Source organism: Aureobasidium subglaciale, assembly GCF_000721755.1.
Source record: "Aureobasidium subglaciale EXF-2481 unplaced genomic scaffold scaffold_14, whole genome shotgun sequence".
In the NCBI taxonomy this organism is placed as follows: Eukaryota; Fungi; Ascomycota; class Dothideomycetes; order Dothideales; family Saccotheciaceae; genus Aureobasidium; species Aureobasidium subglaciale.
The window spans coordinates 388903-405104 of NW_013566981.1; the positions used below are offsets into that span (position 1 = coordinate 388903).

General features: G+C 50.9%; 5 protein-coding genes across 5 annotated transcripts; 2 read left to right on the plus strand and 3 right to left on the minus strand.

Annotated features, from left to right (window-relative positions):
• Nucleotides 1–303: 303 nt before the first annotated feature.
• Nucleotides 304–2663, minus strand: AUEXF2481DRAFT_6183 (uncharacterized protein; the record flags this gene model as incomplete). The annotated part of the gene is made up of 5 exons (XM_013487021.1): nt 304–319; nt 371–815; nt 1041–1063; nt 1117–1824; nt 1888–2663. 5 exons carry the CDS (start codon nt 2661–2663, stop codon nt 304–306), a joined length of 1968 nt encoding a protein of 655 aa, XP_013342475.1.
• A 315-nt stretch (nt 2664–2978) lies between these two features.
• Nucleotides 2979–3965, minus strand: AUEXF2481DRAFT_30675 (uncharacterized protein; the record flags this gene model as incomplete). Its single annotated transcript, XM_013487078.1, has 2 exons — nt 2979–3489; nt 3556–3965. The coding sequence occupies 2 exons, from the start codon at nt 3963–3965 to the stop codon at nt 2979–2981; spliced, it is 921 nt and encodes a 306-aa protein (XP_013342532.1).
• A 365-nt stretch (nt 3966–4330) lies between these two features.
• Nucleotides 4331–5812, plus strand: AUEXF2481DRAFT_109340 (uncharacterized protein). The gene is made up of 2 exons (XM_013487252.1): nt 4331–5470; nt 5525–5812. The coding sequence occupies exons 1-2, from the start codon at nt 4389–4391 to the stop codon at nt 5709–5711; spliced, it is 1269 nt and encodes a 422-aa protein (XP_013342706.1). The 5' UTR covers nt 4331–4388; the 3' UTR covers nt 5712–5812.
• A 173-nt stretch (nt 5813–5985) lies between these two features.
• Nucleotides 5986–6300, minus strand: AUEXF2481DRAFT_30677 (uncharacterized protein; the record flags this gene model as incomplete). Its single annotated transcript, XM_013487079.1, has 1 exon — nt 5986–6300. One exon carries the CDS (start codon nt 6298–6300, stop codon nt 5986–5988), a length of 315 nt encoding a protein of 104 aa, XP_013342533.1.
• Nucleotides 6301–9116: 2816 nt separating this feature from the next.
• Nucleotides 9117–13925, plus strand: AUEXF2481DRAFT_698223 (uncharacterized protein; the record flags this gene model as incomplete). The annotated part of the gene is made up of 11 exons (XM_013487253.1): nt 9117–9139; nt 9199–9202; nt 9320–9575; nt 9660–9735; nt 9775–10181; nt 10254–10964; nt 11048–11137; nt 11177–11239; nt 11550–11834; nt 11897–12049; nt 12148–13925. 11 exons carry the CDS (start codon nt 9117–9119, stop codon nt 13923–13925), a joined length of 3846 nt encoding a protein of 1281 aa, XP_013342707.1.
• Between the last annotated feature and the right edge of the window lie 2277 nt (nt 13926–16202).

Here is a 16202-nt window from a genome sequence, read left to right on the forward strand (position 1 = left end):
CCTTTTTACAGCCATGTTCAATGCGGTGCTACGATGAGGAGAGAGGGATGAAAAGGTCCGGACTCAACTCCGGTCGTGCTGCTGTCACGTGCGATAGTCCTTCACTTGTGTAAACATCTACTTCACTTCACCTTGGAGCATGTAATATTGGGTGTGAACGAGTGTGATTTGATCCTTAAACTGCCATTTCCTGCTCCTGAATTATCCATTAACCGTCACATTCCGTCACTGTCTAGTCCTTATTTTTCTGCTGCATCACTCACGAGCATACAGAGGTGTCTTGTTCATACAGACACTAATAGATTAGAGACCGGCCTTACTAGATCGGTGGTCAGTATGAGTTGCAAAAATGTGAATAGAAGGTACTTACACATCGTTGAGCTCCCCCAGAGCTTCCTCCATGCTAGCCAAATCCTTTCTGAGGACTTCGACAAAGTCTCTCAGATCCTTGGTACCCGGGTCGAGGCGACCTCTGGGGTTGTAGGTCTGGACGTCGAACTTCTCGTAGTCGTGGATCAGAACGCGTTGGCGGTACAACAGTTTGTGAGCGGCTTCAGAGATGTTGGCCACGACGCGCTTGGGGACGGAAGTGTTATGGATCTCGATGATGTTGGCTGTGGCGCTGGTCATGTGGTCTTCAGTGTCATCTTCAGAGATGACTTCGTAATCGGCAGTCTCGTCATCAAGGCTGCGAGTGAGATGCACAAGGGTCTCAGAGAGGAATGAGGTCTTCTTGGGCCTCTCTTGGACAGGTGCTTGACGCTGGCGACGGCGCTGGGGGAGAGGCTCATCCACGGAGGACGTGGTTACAAAATCTAGCGGACTCTCAGAACCACTCTACGATGAGAAACGGGCTGTGGAAATGCAAGAACTTTTGTTGTATTGAAACAATGGCTTGAAAGAGTGTGTACCTAGGCTATCTCCCCTTTGAGGTCTCGATCTGGACAAAATCATGTTGCCTTTCCACAGCTCTGCTCTTACTCGACTTTGCTCCGTGGAGAAACGCAAGTTTCGTGTTTCTGTTCTTAAAACTGCTCAACCGAGCTCCGAGACTCTCCTTTCCCTGTAATATGGTCAGAGACATGTTCAGAGACTTGGGATAATCTGTCTACTTACAAGAAGCTCAGACGAAGCATGCACTGGGTGCAGTGCTCAGCTCTGGCCAGAATAGCTCTTAGAGCATTGTTGGAGTATTTAAGAGGAGCTAAGCCATCGATAGCGCGGTATACATTGAGAGAAGGGTTGGAGAGCATGGAAGCAGGTCCATCGAGATCAGCACTAATCCTGTCCATGTCCTCGATACCTTCGTCCAGAACTATTCGGTAGTAATCTTTGAGACGAAGGAGTAGAGGCAGCAAGTCTTGCTTGATGGGCTTGCTCTTCTGACAAGATCCGCAGTCTGCGTGGAGGCGGATGAGCAGAGGACGCAAGTGGTTGTTCACGGGCCAACTCATGATTTCATGGCGCAACATGTACTGGATCTCCTCGATATACTCTTGGAGTATGACGGTAGCGGTAGAGGTAGGAGGAAGTATGTCACCAGCTACTGTTTCATATCCGTGGTAGTGATTGATCTGTGGGCGAACGTTGCGGTCGGTTGCGAAGCTGCGGCTTGCTATCTGCTTGCGCTTGCGAATGTGGAGCGGCGTAGGCTCTTCTCTAACATCCTGCGTGACGGTAGCGGCTTGTTGCTGGCTGTTGTCGATGATTGATGCGTTGTCCATATTGTGGTGTGTGCCACTGTCGTGTACTTGCGTGGGTTTGGCGGGTCTCCGGAAAAACAGGTCGACATTGCTTGCCTTGCCGGAGGACTTGATGCTAAAACTACAGTTCTCGTCAGTCACACTTCTCGAGGTTTCATCGCCGGCTGAAATACTGGAAATTCACCTGTTCTGAAAAAACTGGATGGTCGGGTTGCTAGAGAGATCAGGCTGCACAGCATCTCCCACAGCAGCGCTGCTGCCACGGTGAATACCGCCGATAGTACCCCTCGTATCTTCAAAATGGTCCATAATGCTTCCGTGTTGAGTTTCGATCCCGTCTGTCTTGGAGACCTCGTTATCGGTGCTGTAGGTACCGTGGTCATCGTCCTCGGCGTCAGAGTCGAAGATGGCCCCGTTCTCCGTGTCGAGGATGTATTGGCTGTGGGGGCTGAGCTGATCGACAGTTTCCTCTTCGTCAACCTTGTTGTACTGCGGTAGCTTGGTCTTCTCGATTGCCTCGACTCTGTAGCGATCGAATCCGATGTCCTTGTACACGTAGATCGTAGGTGCACGGAAAGCGTCACGAAGCCCAGGTTTTGTTGCAGGGAGAGGTGAGGGAGCGGGCGAGCTATCGCGTACGAAGACGGGGAGCCGGAAAGCTCTCCATCCTTCGTCTTCGTATGTCTCGCGGCTGGGAACCCACAATGGAGTGCGTTTGAACTTCTGAATCTCCTTGTCCTGGATGCGGCGCCGAACAGGGGTGATACCATCGGCATAATGCGTCTGATAAGACCATTCAGCTGAGTCGTCGTCGTCGTCTCCAGAGTCGAGCCAGGGAGGAGAATCAGCTCTGGGGCGGCGTGACTCGAAAGTGTTCTTTGCCTCTGCGAGATTGCGCTCTTGAAAAAACCACAAAACCCTATCTGTCATTGATGTTTGTTGAGGTGGTAGTTCCCTCATCGCGTTTTCTTTGTCCTTTGATGTGTAAGGGGGAAAGACGCGATTATGATCCGTAGTGCGAGGAAGAAAGGTGAGTTGTGCTCAGAAGTCAGACTGTGGTATGTCGCGGAAGATTTGTTGACTTTTGATTGTGAAAACATGCAAACAGACGGGAAAGTTACGCAGCGATAAAACAAGAACGAGCAGCAGAAGGAATCGACGGCGGGTTACAAAACAATGTGAGTCTATCAATTCTTACTACTCTGAACAAATTTAATCCTCGTGCTCGTTGACCATCTCTAAACCTTCTCGTCACTCCATCTCGGGAACGCCGTTCTACTTGTCTGGGCCCTTGGCCTTTTTGTCTTCGTCCTCTTCGTCGGTCTCGTCGTCATCGTCATCGTTGTCATCCTCGTCTTCGCCCGACTCCTCCATCTCCTCATCCTCGTCTTCGCTGCTGGGCAAGAAGTCTCGCCAGTGCACAGGAGCACGCTCCACTGCGCTGGGAGGCCATGTGAACTCGGTACTTGAGACGGAGTCGACCGAGTTGACCAGGGGGCCGGAGAAGTCGCGCCAGAGGTATAGTGGCGCAATTGGTAGGCCAGGAGCGCCGATTGTAGCTACAATGTGAGCAGGAGCCGGGATAGGGGCGAGAATCGGGGCAGGGGCAGGGGCAGGAGCAGGAGCAGGAGCAGGAGCAGGAAGAATACCCGCGGTCTGCGCAGCGATGTATAGGAGGCGACATCTCTCGGTCTCGGCGGCGATGTTGGCGGCCAGTCCCTGATCGTGCACAAGTTGTGCGATGTGCATAGCGTTGCCAGTGCCATGGCTTTGGTTGATACGGTCGCTATGTAACCCGAGTCAGATTCAATTGACCTTGATATGGATCATAGATCAGAGGTATAAGACTCACGCTCTGGCGGCGCGCTCGTTGCAACCGGCGACCTGGCAGACCCAAGGCCCCATGTTGTGGCAGCCGCGAGCGGCACTGCCCAGGTGCACCTTCATGTTGCCAGTGGATCCGCTGACCTTGATGGTGCCAGCTTGGTTGCACAGAGTGCAGAGGAAGGCAGAGACCATTTCTGCGATTGTTGACGAGAGATGGAGATGATGACGATGATGATGATGATGATGGATGGTGATGGTAGTGAGGATTTTAATGGGATGATATGGGCGTTCTTCGGACTTTGTGATTCGTAGAAGTGAATCCCAGGACGCAAGCATGTCTTCAAAGTCATGTATGTCATGTGCTAGCGTAGCTGGAGGCTCGAATTGTCCGGCCACGACCAAGCCATCAACCTGAGCCTTCACGATACTTGCCATCTCATCCCCACCTCACACCTATCTTACAGACATTACCAAATGTGATCAACCATGCTGGTATGATAGGTCGTCAGCAATAGCGTACGCAGTCTTTCTGTATAACCAGACCAGACCCACGACGGCCAAGAAAACTAGTCAGCAGCTATACGGTCCGCTGAGCGATATCTTAAATCAAGCTCACGTCGCGAGATTCGGGCACAAGTCGGCTGTCTTATACCCCAAGGTCTTGACTATAGACACATGAGACTGAAGACGTGAAGCGTGTTGAACCAGGAGCTGTCGTCTGGCTGCGAATACGAGCTTCGTAACTACGTCATAATCCTTCTCGCGCCCTTATCTTAACAAGTATCAAAAAGGCCCGTTAACAGCCTCTGGATAACTTCTCTTTGTGTCTTTCAACTTGTCCTTCATCAAACCATCGAGATGCACAAAGAAGGTTCAATTGTCGTTGTTGGAGCTGGCGTTTTCGGCCTGTCGACGGCTCTGGAGCTCAAGCGTCGCGGCTACGGCGACATCACAGTCCTCGACCGCCATCTTCCACCAGTCCCTGACGGCTCATCGGTCGACATATCGCGTATTGTCAGACCAGATTATGCAGATGAGTTCTATGCTCGAATGGGCGTTGAAGCCCTCGAGGTCTGGCAGAAGGAATACCCCGCATTCTTTCACCGCAGCGGGCTTCTTTGTGCCCAGTCCGGAAGAGAGTTCGGAAATGCTTACCTCAAAGAAGCTCGAGAGAATCTGGAGAGAATAGGATGTAAAGCCACCTTGTGGTCCTATACAGGGGAGGAAGCGACTGAGAGGTATCCTGGCATCCATGGCGACTTGTCTCAGACTAGTGGCTATTGCAACCTTGATGCCGGATGGGCGGATGCTGCAGGCAGTATCAAGCACCTGGCAAGTCTTTGCGAAATAGCTGATATCAAGTTCCTGACAGGAGAAAGAGGTACTGTGACCGAGCTGATTTCAGCCGATGCCGCCGGTCGCCAGACGATCACTGGTGTGCGAACAGCCGATGGCGAGGCCACGGCCGCAAACACAGTCATTCTGGCTACTGGAGCATGGACACCACATCTGATCGGAGCTGGCAATCGTTTCTTGTCTACTGGCCAACCTGTAGGCTACTTGAAACTTGCGCCCGAAGAAGCAGCCGAGATGCAAGGCGGCCCTGTCATGATCAACCTGAGCACTGGCTGGTTTGCTTTCCCACCCACGGATGACCACACCTTGAAGATGGCAAGACATGGCTACGGCTTCGAGACCACTCATACATTAGACTCGACTCGATACTCAGCGCCCAGTGTGGCTTCCCAGTGTGAATATCTACCAGCCGATGCAGAACAGGCTCTCAGAGATGGTCTGGCGCTCTTTCTCCCGAAATTCAGGGATCGACCATTCTCGAAGGCGAAGTTGTGTTGGTACACAGATACACCCAAAGGCGACTTTATCGTGGATTATCACCCTGAGTACACCAATCTTTTCATCGCTACTGGTGGCAGCGGACAGTAAGTCACGTTTGACATTCACGACTACCAACTTACTTGACTGACTTGCTATAGCGCGTTTAAATTCCTTCCCATACTCGGGAGTTATGTGGCCGATAATTTTGAGGGTACAGCTTCGGAAGAACAGAGGAAAAAATGGGCATGGACGGAGTCTGCTGAGCCCATCATGCCAGGAGATGGTAGTCGTGGTGGGCCAGCTCGAAGAGTGCTGACGAAGGAAGAGCAGGCAAAACTGTTTTAGCTCATCACGATAGTCTCTCACGAGTCGTTCCGAACAGGAACTTGATTGATGTGATGTAAGAAAAGCATAGTGAAAAATAAAAAAACCATAACGCCCGAGGCACTTCTCACGTTCGCTCTGCAAGACTGAAACCATCTGTGTGCCTCGCAGTCTGCCATCTGACCGCGCAGTCAAAGCTCAATCCATTTCCAACCTCAAATCAATCCTCATCTTCTGTTCCACAGTCATTGCCGTATTCAATAACTCAATGAGCAACCTCATTTTCTCCAAGTTCTCAATTTTCAGTGATCTTGGTTCTTAGGTCCTCCAGCTTACAAACTCCGCGCAAATGGCTGCGCTGTGGTTCAAGGCATTTTCTATACCAAGCGAGGATGTCGATGATCAACTTGATCTGCTTATGAATCTTGCGGACCTGATATTTTTCCTTGACAGTGCCTGCCACGATGAGGTCGCTACTCGTCTCGAGCTTGCGAACTACCTCCTGAAGGTCGGTGTCATTGCTAGCACGCAAGAGTGTAAGAGTCGTTTCGGATTGCATTAATATGATGGGAGAGTGGCAGAAGAACCAAGCGATACAACAGCAGGCCATTATTTTCTCAACTCCTCATTCAGACAGCCAAGATTCCCCGACCCGACTGACCCTCCACTTAATATCTCAATGGATTGTCCGACGTGGATTTTGTCAAGTATTGGTGAGAATCATCCAAAGTGTTGGCATCCGTGTATCTTGCTGACTCTGTTGATCGTAGCATCATGGGGTATCGCGCATTCCTTGTCAAGAAGTCCATGGACTAGATCAAGCAACTCAACAGGGTATCCGCAGCTGTGCAGCTTCTTGGACATCAGGCCTTAGATTATGTTCACCATCGAGGTGCGCACCAAGTACAACTCCTGGCTGGCTATCAAATGCGAGCACCATGGAAACGACCGTTCTTTGCTTTACAGGGTTCTGAACACACAACGAGGCATTTTTGAGGTCCAGGGAAGCTCAAACAGCAAGCTCGTTCCAGGATTGGGTAGAGAAAGAGAAAGTGTTATGCTTTCAGGAAGAGCGTTTAATCCGTGGAGGAGAAGATCGGTGATGGGGCGTCTTGATTTGACTTTTCCCTTGGTCAAAACGAAGACAGATTGGAGATGTGCAGAGAATGCAGGAAGGAACTCGCCCAGATTGTCCTTACCTGCTCAGCATCAATCTCTTCGACCAAACTCTAGACAGCATGACTTGATCAACAAGATGGCGGTGTGGCCGTCCTTCCTCTACTGCGGACCCGTAGTGGTAAGGCTGCACCAATGGCAACCATCACTCACGTACTAAGTCAGCTTTCTTGATCATCTCTATAGTGCCTCGTTGGACATACTTTATGCCCTTCCCTTCTAGATCGTCCTCGCTTTCCGTCACGGTGTGGGAGCGTGGTTTCCCTGCGACTGTAGAGGCCGCCTGTGCGTCTTCGCACTACGCTCCGGAACGTGACCAACACAATTCACTATCTCCTCTGCGGGTACAAAAGAGGCGAAGGCTTGCTGCGTAAGTGCAGCGCACTTCCAAGGATACAGCCGTGGCGTGAGATGCAATGGGGTAGGTCACAAATGTGTAGACGTGGGGCTTACCTTTCGCGGCCGAAGATCATGATTCTTGCCATCATAATCGAGTAGTGCGGCTTAAACAGTCACCAGACTGATGTAGCAACCTCTTGTGGCGTTCATGGCATTCCAGAACCAGAGGGAAAGACTCTGGGAAGGCAGTTGGGAGCCTTGCTGCCAAGATCCGGCAGAACTGGTAGGTGGTCAGCGGCCATCGGTGCATCGCGGCCAAAGTGATTTTGTCGCAAGGCTGGAACACTACTTCTGCACCTCAAAATGTATCTAGTACAATCTACAACATCTCGGATGCTGTGGGATTTTAGAGAACGAACTTCAAGCCAGTTGCTTTCAACTGTCTGTTGGTGACACCATCTAGCACAAGGAGCGAGATGGATTAGACGGGTTATGGGTGGAAAGTAATCATTTGATCTCCATTTTGTTCATGATATGTCTATCTGGTAACCTTCTCATCACTTTTTTATTCTGGTAGAGTCTCATCTACAAGGTTTCACGAACATCTTAGCGGATAGCAGCTCACCACGTCGCCAGACACTAACCTGACGCCATGAGAGCTGGCTTTAAGGCATCGATACAGTGATAAGCCTCCAGCATGGGCGTATAGAGAGGTCATCACGATCAGGTTACAGATGACATGAAGCTCGGACATGTATACGCCACCTGGGAATTGGGGCAATACATCAAGATGCCCAACAATCGCTCTGTTATAAGTTTAAGCAAGTGTATACCCATACCGTCAACTCTGTTTGGAAGCCAGGGATGGTTAGAGCAGGCAGTCACATGTACCGAAATGTCAGAGTGTGCAAAGTCGTTGAGGAGAGTCTCGAACAGCTTTCTCCCTCGAGCATGTAAACGGTCGTGCAAGACAATGTACTGTCCTTCGTAGGTAAGAGTATACGGCTGCTAAATATTGTCGTGAGAGCTTTCGAGTTAGAAGTCTTCAAGAATAGCTTGAGTTTCAGAGAGATTTGGGTAGTTGTCTTAGCACGAGTCGAAGCGCTTGCAGTAATCCTTGATCTCATGCAGCGATAGGCAGCCAGTCGCCGAGGAAGAGTCATCTTGAAATCTTCTTCGACCGCTCCATACCTGACCTTGAGGTCTAGAATGATGAACAGCCAATCCAGCACGAGAGATATTGCAAATGTATAGACTATTGAGTGCAGAACGCGAAGTAGATGGATAGATACAAGTCGTTAGGTATTCCGCGTTCTGCACTTTCTGCCCATCATCTTACTTTCCAGGTGTCGGGACAAGGCTATGTAGATTGAGCGATATTCTTGTGTAAGTTTCAGGCCATGCGAGTTGCACGAGACGCAGAGCCTCAGCCAAGAAGGTCATCCTCGACGTCCCTCCGCAAACCGAACTGTACCTTGATACAATTTATCTTCTTGCTTTTTACTGCCATTTTCGACAGCGGCCCACATACGATATGAATTCGCGGAACCATAGGGTAGCAGCCGTGATCGCGAGTATATGCATACAAGGCGGGTCATCTCATTTGTGGATCAGTCGACTGCGTGCTTTTTAGATGACCATACAGACCTAGCTGAACACAAGTTCTTAAAGATCTCGGGTGCGCGGAGTGTTCAATCGTGAGGAAGAGGGTGCATGTGACAGATACCGAAGGACCAAGAAGTCCCGTCAAGCTAGGTTTCGTGAGACAAGCAGATGCAGGGACAACGAAGGTGTTCATCCCATCTCTGATAGCTTGCGTCTCGTAAACATTACGTCAAAGAGTTGTGGTTTAGGTCTATGTGCCATCTTTCGATCTGGTACTCAGAGCGCCAAGGACGACTGAGGAGAAAGATGGTGGGACTAAACGTGGTAAGGTCTGTACCAGTATCTTTCCATCGTGAGCATCGGTGACAAACTACTACTATACCGCTAGCATGGTAAGTGGTACAAGAGACCCTTGCGTGCCTCTCAGAATGTGGACATTTTGTCCAGAGGTGGGTCTCGAAGGATGGAGTACCCCTAAGAACACACCCATCTGATTGGTTACCCTCCAGGGACGGACAAATAAAGTGGTTCGACTTTTGTTCCACGACCCATTGACAACAGCTGAGTCCAGAATCGAGATGGACGTTACAATGACAGTGTTTGCAGATATTCGGAAGCTTCTGGGTGTTAATCGCGAGTGTAATGCCAAGCAACAGAGTGCGCGCTGGCGGGAGGTGATTGAATCTTCCTCAGTCTCAGGCTTGACGCTATCTCTTCTGCGAACGCGCGAGAACATCAATTCTAGTTCTTCTCATCTCTACTCACGTAAATCTCAACTTGTGTCTCACTAGACTCTGATCAACGAGACTGCACAGTTTTCTGAGCTTTCTTCGCACTCTCGATCGACAGGGCACAGCCGCACACACATCCAAACAAGATTCGACGCGCGCCCAATTTATCAACAACACAATAAGCCAACAAACCTGTAAGCACAAGACCCCCCGCTATCTTGTACGTCTATCAGATCTGACATGACAGGCTGGAAAGTCAAAATGGCCCCCAAGAGTACCACTCTCGCCGAAGGCACCCGCAACACCAGAGCCATCCCTTTGGGCGAAGTCGACAAGGAGACCTGGTTGGCCGAGATCCTCAAGGCCCCCATCGGTCCCTCAAAGATACCGAAGCTCCTCCTCACCGATGCCGAAATTAATCAAGACTTTGCCATTATGGGTCTGCCTGTCGAGACCCTCGCTGCCGACACCATCACCAACAACGGCCCCCCTACCCTTTCTTCCACCCACGTTCACGGCTTCTCGCCCGAGCAGCTTGAAATGTATTTGAATGCTGCAAAGGTCTTTACGAAAGCCACCCAAGCACCAGAGTCATCGGAGCGTGAAACACTCGCTGCCGACGTTCCCCGTCGTCAAGCAGGTACGTGTCCCCGCTCCTTCCATCTTCCATTTCCCGCTGTAGTGTTATTATACATGACTGACCTTGACACAGTGCACGTCCTGGCCGGCAGCTCAAAGCAGTGGGTTGAGTCGAACGTTCGTGACGACCTTGCCCAGGAATACCGCGAGGAGGGAATCTACTTCCGCGCCCTCGCAGGTAACGTCCGTGAGAAGACCCAACGTCTTGCCGAGGAGGGTGACGTCGACCGGGTACCCAACGCTCGTCCTACCTCAACCGCCTCTAACAGCACCGACTCAACTCTTACCCCTCTGGTCAGCGAGGTCAGTGCTAGCCCCAAAGACCACGAGATGGTCGACAGTTCGGATGAGGAGAGTGATACCGACGACCAAGGTTCTTTCCGTGCTTTAGATGACGAGAAGGATGAGACCACCGAGGAGGTTGATGACGAGTATGTCGACGATGCTGATGGTGAGGCCGTCTACGAGGCCGCCAGCGAAGTCAATGATGAGGTTGACGAAGCTGCTGATATCGCCCCTGAGGTTGTTGCTGAGGAAGAGGAGGAGAGTGATGATGACGGTATCCCTGCCGGAGCCCTCGAGCCGGACGAGCCATTCCACATCAATGACCCACGTCCCCTCGGTCTGAAGATGCCTGTTAATGCTGCCGGTACACGCTTCCCCTGGAAGTTTTATCACAAAGGCACCATTGACTGGGCATCAATTCCGGAGCTAGTTAAGCTGAACCACTGGAGAAACAGAACCTACCGTGCCAAAGTCAAGGCCTTCGGCGGCTACACTGACCGTAGAAAGAGGGCTTGAAGAACAACCTTATCTAATCAATCATCCCTGCTGGTGGAGCAAGATAGAATTTGACTACGGCGGCAGTGAGATGTGGCTACAATGTCACCATCCGGGCCGTGTCTACTCTGAGTGCCCCTCCGGCCGTCCGTGTCTACTCTGAGTGCCCCTCCGGCCGTCCGTGAAATGCATCAAACCCTTTCTGCTCAATTGAAGATCGATCTACGTCCAACGGTTTAGCAATTGGCAGCAGAAACGCCGGTGGCCGTCGAGATCAAGGTAAGCCATGGGTACCGGAGACTGAGATAGTGAAGTCGAGCTAAGCTCCTGGCGATCTCAAGAAGAAGTCTGGGGAGAATAACTCGTTCGATCAAGGTGTAGCAACTCTGGTGGACGAGGAGATCGAGTAGATATAGCAAGGATCAGAGGTCATTCCGGGGGCTCGGGTACATAACAGTCTGACAGTACCAAGTCAATGCCATCTTGTTCGAGAGCTAGCCTTGTCTGTGGTTTGTTAGGGCTCAGGATCCGAAAGTCTTGGCGTGGTGGTGATTTCGGCGCGGTCGAATGTTATGATATCGCTGCGCAGTTCGAGCCATCCTCTTCCACCACCGTGCAGTTCTCTCGCACCTGCACAACAGACGACTATCACCGTCAACCTTACCTTCAAGTGTCGATTATCTTTCTTCTCCCTGGTCATTCGATCCAATTGCGTTTCGCAAGCTGCTTTGTATACACTCCACGTTCTTCCAGCCTGCGCCTGACGCACCTATCCTTTTCGACAACCATCTCATTACGATCCTCAAGCCTACCTGGCTCATCAAACCACTGTTACTGCTTACAGTAAACATCCTCATACTCTGTTCCATCAAAAGTAAGTCTTGGCTTTTCGTTTCCCATTTTCGTAGTAGTCGAGTGTTGACCTTTGTATTTCAGATAGACCACCCACACACCCTCCACTCATGGATGAAACCGCATCCATTACCGGTGTCGACCAGCTCCGTCATTCCTCACGGATCGGCGGAGCTGTACCTCCACCCACCACAGGAGTCGTCACCAGAGAGGCGCCCAAGCCAAGAGTGTCGGCAGGTAAGTTGCGCACAAATTCTACAGCACGTTCCCGTGCACAGCTCTCGACTTATAGCATCGCTTGATGCCCAGCATGGTCATTTGCTAATGCGTCACAGAGACCAAGAAATGGAAGGGTTACCGATGGGAAACCGACCGGGTCAACTCGTTTGCTACCCTGTTGATGATGGACACGGGCGCAGAGGAGCTGGCATGGCTCAGATCCGGAGGACTCGCGGAACAATGGATCAGTAACCCCCAGATTGCGTCCATCAATGAGCAAGCACTTGAGGTCGTTGTCGATAGGGAGCGTGAGCGCGAGGAGGTTATTGAGGCTGCAACTGTCTTGATGCAGTTAAAGCACGGTTTCTGGTTCCTGGATCATACCATATCCGTCGACGCTAATGCTGCTGTCGCGTTGATGGGTCTTGGAGCATCCGGTTCCCCCGCGACCTACACCGGGCGAGCCCCTCCTGGAGTGGGCCCTCCTGCCTCAGAATCCCGACCCGAAACCACTGCTGCACCCCGCCAGTTGACAATCTTCATCACGAAGCGTGCTGCTGGTAAAGTCCCTGCTGTCGAGCAAGCCGGAATTGCCCCTACCTCTATTCATGGGTCCATGTCGCCCATCCAGCCGATGCGTAGACCTCTTGGAATTACGAGACCTCGTCGCAGTGACGCCGAACTCCAGGATCTCGACGACGCTCAGGCCGGAAAAGCAACTACTCCCAAGCAGGTCATCTCGAACCCCAGGAGACCTCGACAGATTGCTAAGAACCTTCTCTCATCAACCCCTCGAGAAAGCAAGGCTGTCGTCTCTCAGGAGACAGTTTCTGTTGACCACACCTCTCCCGAGACTCCAATTCCTCGTATTCCTCGTAGAGCTGCCACCAAGCGAAAGCTTGTCGTTCTCAGCTCTGAAGATGAGGTAATCACCCCTATCACCAGAAAGAAGTCACTTGAGACAAAGGCACCCTTCACCAACAAGAGAGCGACAAGAAGCAACAAGCTGGCTTCGATCGAAGAGGAGCCCGAGGAAGTATCCTCAGACGACATTCCGCTTGTCAAGAGACAGAAGGAGTCGCCTGTTGCTCAGACAAATGAAGACACCCCTATTCCCGCGGAAACAGTTGTTCCAAAGCGCCTCACAAGAGCCTTCGCCTCTTCACGCCGCCAGCAGATCGATTCTGCCTTGAACAGCCCCACCAGTCAAAGGGTTCTCAGAAAGCGGAAGCCAGTCACGGTCGACGAAGGTGATGATATCTCTTCTGATAAAATTCCCCTGGTCAAGAGAACCAAGAGGCCGTCAGTCGCTCAATCCACCGATGAGCGTTCTCAACAGAGATCACAGCCGAAGCGTCGTCTGAGAGCCAGAAAGACCATAATCGTCGAAGAGACTGAAGATGAACTTGATGTCACCTCCTCACCTGTCAAGCGTGCTATCCGCAGTCAGAAACCCAGGAGTACCACTGCAAAGCAGGCCAGTAAGCTCACATCCATTGCTGAAGAACATGGAGCAGAAGAGGAGGAGGATGAGGAAGACAACTCTACCCCTTCCAAGGGCGGCAAGTCGAAGAAGGACCTCGTAGACCGCCATGCCGATCTCCCCAATAGCGCACCCGCAACCGACACTCACATTCCTGCCGGAGCGCTCAGCCTGAACCAGCATTTCAAGAAAAACACTCCGGTCCCCTTGGGCGTACAACTCCCTGTCGATGCTGATAGCACCCGCTGGGAATACCTGGCATATGCCCCGAGGAAGTTGGACGTGAACAATTTCGACTGGGCAAACGATGGACACAGACATGCTGCCAACAAGTGGAGACAGCAGCACATCCGCCGCCGACTCGGAACCCAAGGTTTCAAGCACGATGGCCGCACCAACCGCGAGGAATGAGTCTCAGCCTCGACAGAGGATTCCATCAGCAAGAGCGGTTAATTGTACTCTCCAACTTGCTCTTTGTCTTACTTCTTTGAGTCGCGCAATCCGACGACTATACCTCTGGGCTTCTGTTCACGACCGCTTTCGTCACCACTTTTCTTTGTCCTTTGGTTTTCTTCCTTGGGGTTTTCTTGTTTTCTTTGTCGGGGAATTGCGGCGTTATGGAGTTCGGGACATGCTTCATTTGCATCAAAGCAGGATGCTTTTATTGGGATGACCAGAAGCGTCACACATCATGTACGATAGCAGGAAAGGGAGGGAGGATTTGGAGAAGGTGGTTTTTGGGTCGATGGCATTTCACCAGCCTGGGATTTCTTTTTTACACTGATTAATCACTTTGGAACAAGTCATACTGCCGCTTGAGTGTCTTGAGTCTAAGTCTTGTGACCATGCCGTCATCTGGAGTAGCTATTGCTGGGTGCTAGCGGCGAGTCGAGAAGTATGCAGTGGCATGTCACAGCGCAGCAATCTCGGCAAGAAGTTGTCACTACCTCTAATCTTGTTCTCCAATCGTCTTGTTTATGTGGCAATGTTCGATGATAATGTCAGCTCACCTTTCTTGTCTGGCGGTGGAGTGTTGTCGATAATTTCAGCCGCCTCGGCCCGGGATCAACTTCAGCTGCTTTCGGCTGCACGCCAGATCGTCCATCACCAAACAAAAAGCTTGACCGTACCTTGCGCTTATGTACCATTCCACTCCTCTAGTGTCTCTGGTTATAGGCTATGTTTCATAAATGCATTGGATGCCTTCTTGACGTTGTGATGATGGACGAAAGTTGTCACGGCCGGCCACAAGATTTGCGAAAGCTCGGTATCAGGTGATGAACAGACGACTTGAGAGGCGTACTTTATGAAGCAATCTCGGGTAAAGAAGTACTGTAACGGTGCCTAGAGGAGCTTAAAAGATGCATTGTCATTCCATCAGGACCTATCGGTGCGCCCGACTCGAGCGAGCGAAGCCCTGGAGCTCCACATACACCCACCCAATAGGGAACTAGAACAGTAGCATTTGCTAAGAACGATGCAGTCTGCTGACAGATTATGAGCCAATTGATTGTTATGGAAGCTTGGTCATATGGATGCAACAGGAGAATACAGGGCGCAAAATAGTGGTCTCTTTCCTACGACTCGGACTTTGTCCGCATCCACGAGCAGTGATATGTTTGCCAGATACAAAGGCTACGGTTCAATATCTCTACATTTATGCTACAGTAGACTTATGTCACGGCTTCTGTTTACTGATCCTTCGAAGAGCGGCTACCGAAAGTCTTAAGCATATCGAGCACGAATATCGATATACCAGGGCTGGTTCACGGAACGCAATGGACCTATAGCCCAGAGTACCTAGACTGAGACTATCGCTGGAAAGTAGTACCTCCAGAGTCTGTCGTTCGTTAAAGTTCCCATGCGGCATGCATGACTTTAGGTCGAGCAGCGACGGCATGACAAGTCACAACTCATCTGTCTCGATCTGAACAAACTGATGTGGTGGAAGTGGTAGAAGAAGAGAGGTCTGAAGGATCTACAGTATCATCGCTGTGCTGTCAAAAAGTTGTGGCTCTAAATTGAGAGGAGTGTTCCAGATTAGGATAGTCCGTGGTGCTCGTGCTTAATTTGTGAATGGATCCGTTTCCCACTGCGCTTCCATCACCACCACCTCCTCCATCAAAACTTTGCCCTCTCGCAACATTAATCAATTACAGTCTTCCATTAACTACCATCAAAAGCACTCTGAGACTTCGTCAACACCTGATCGTATCACCAGCTTTTGCTGTAAGTTTTCCTGTGTTCGCGCACATAAAACGCACCTTTGAGCTTGCGTTCTAATTTGTATAGGCAGTATTACGCCTCAAGAACACGAGAAAGATAAATTCGCAGCGCCTTACCTCCACAACAACCTCTCACGCATCGTAACGTTCAGCACGTATGTTCCTTACCGTGATCTCTACTCGAGTGGTCAAAATCTTACCTTCTCAGCAATTTAATATGGCACCAAGGCAGAAGAATGCTGTCGCTGCCCCTCGTTCCAATGATGAGCAGGATAGTAGCTCAGGTAAACGAAGACATCCTTTGATCTCTCAACTTCTACCACCAGCCCCGCCAGATGAATTCTTGCATGATATCTTGCCGTGATCTCTGTTTTCTCCATTGTTTACATGACGTTTTGTTGACATGTCATAGTCAGTGGCCTGTCTCGACCCCTTGACCTTGCCTCCAATCTTCTCACCACCC

What these genes read in the sequence shown, in the direction of transcription:
- AUEXF2481DRAFT_109340 (XM_013487252.1), top strand. Translation starts at nt 4,389, where the DNA reads ATGCACAAAGAAGGTTCAATTGTCGTTGTTGGAGCTGGCGTTTTCGGC. An exon ending in GCTACTGGTGGCAGCGGACA is followed by an intron (nt 5,471 to 5,524) that starts GTAAGTCACGTT and finishes GACTTGCTATAG; the next exon opens with CGCGTTTAAATTCCTTCCCA.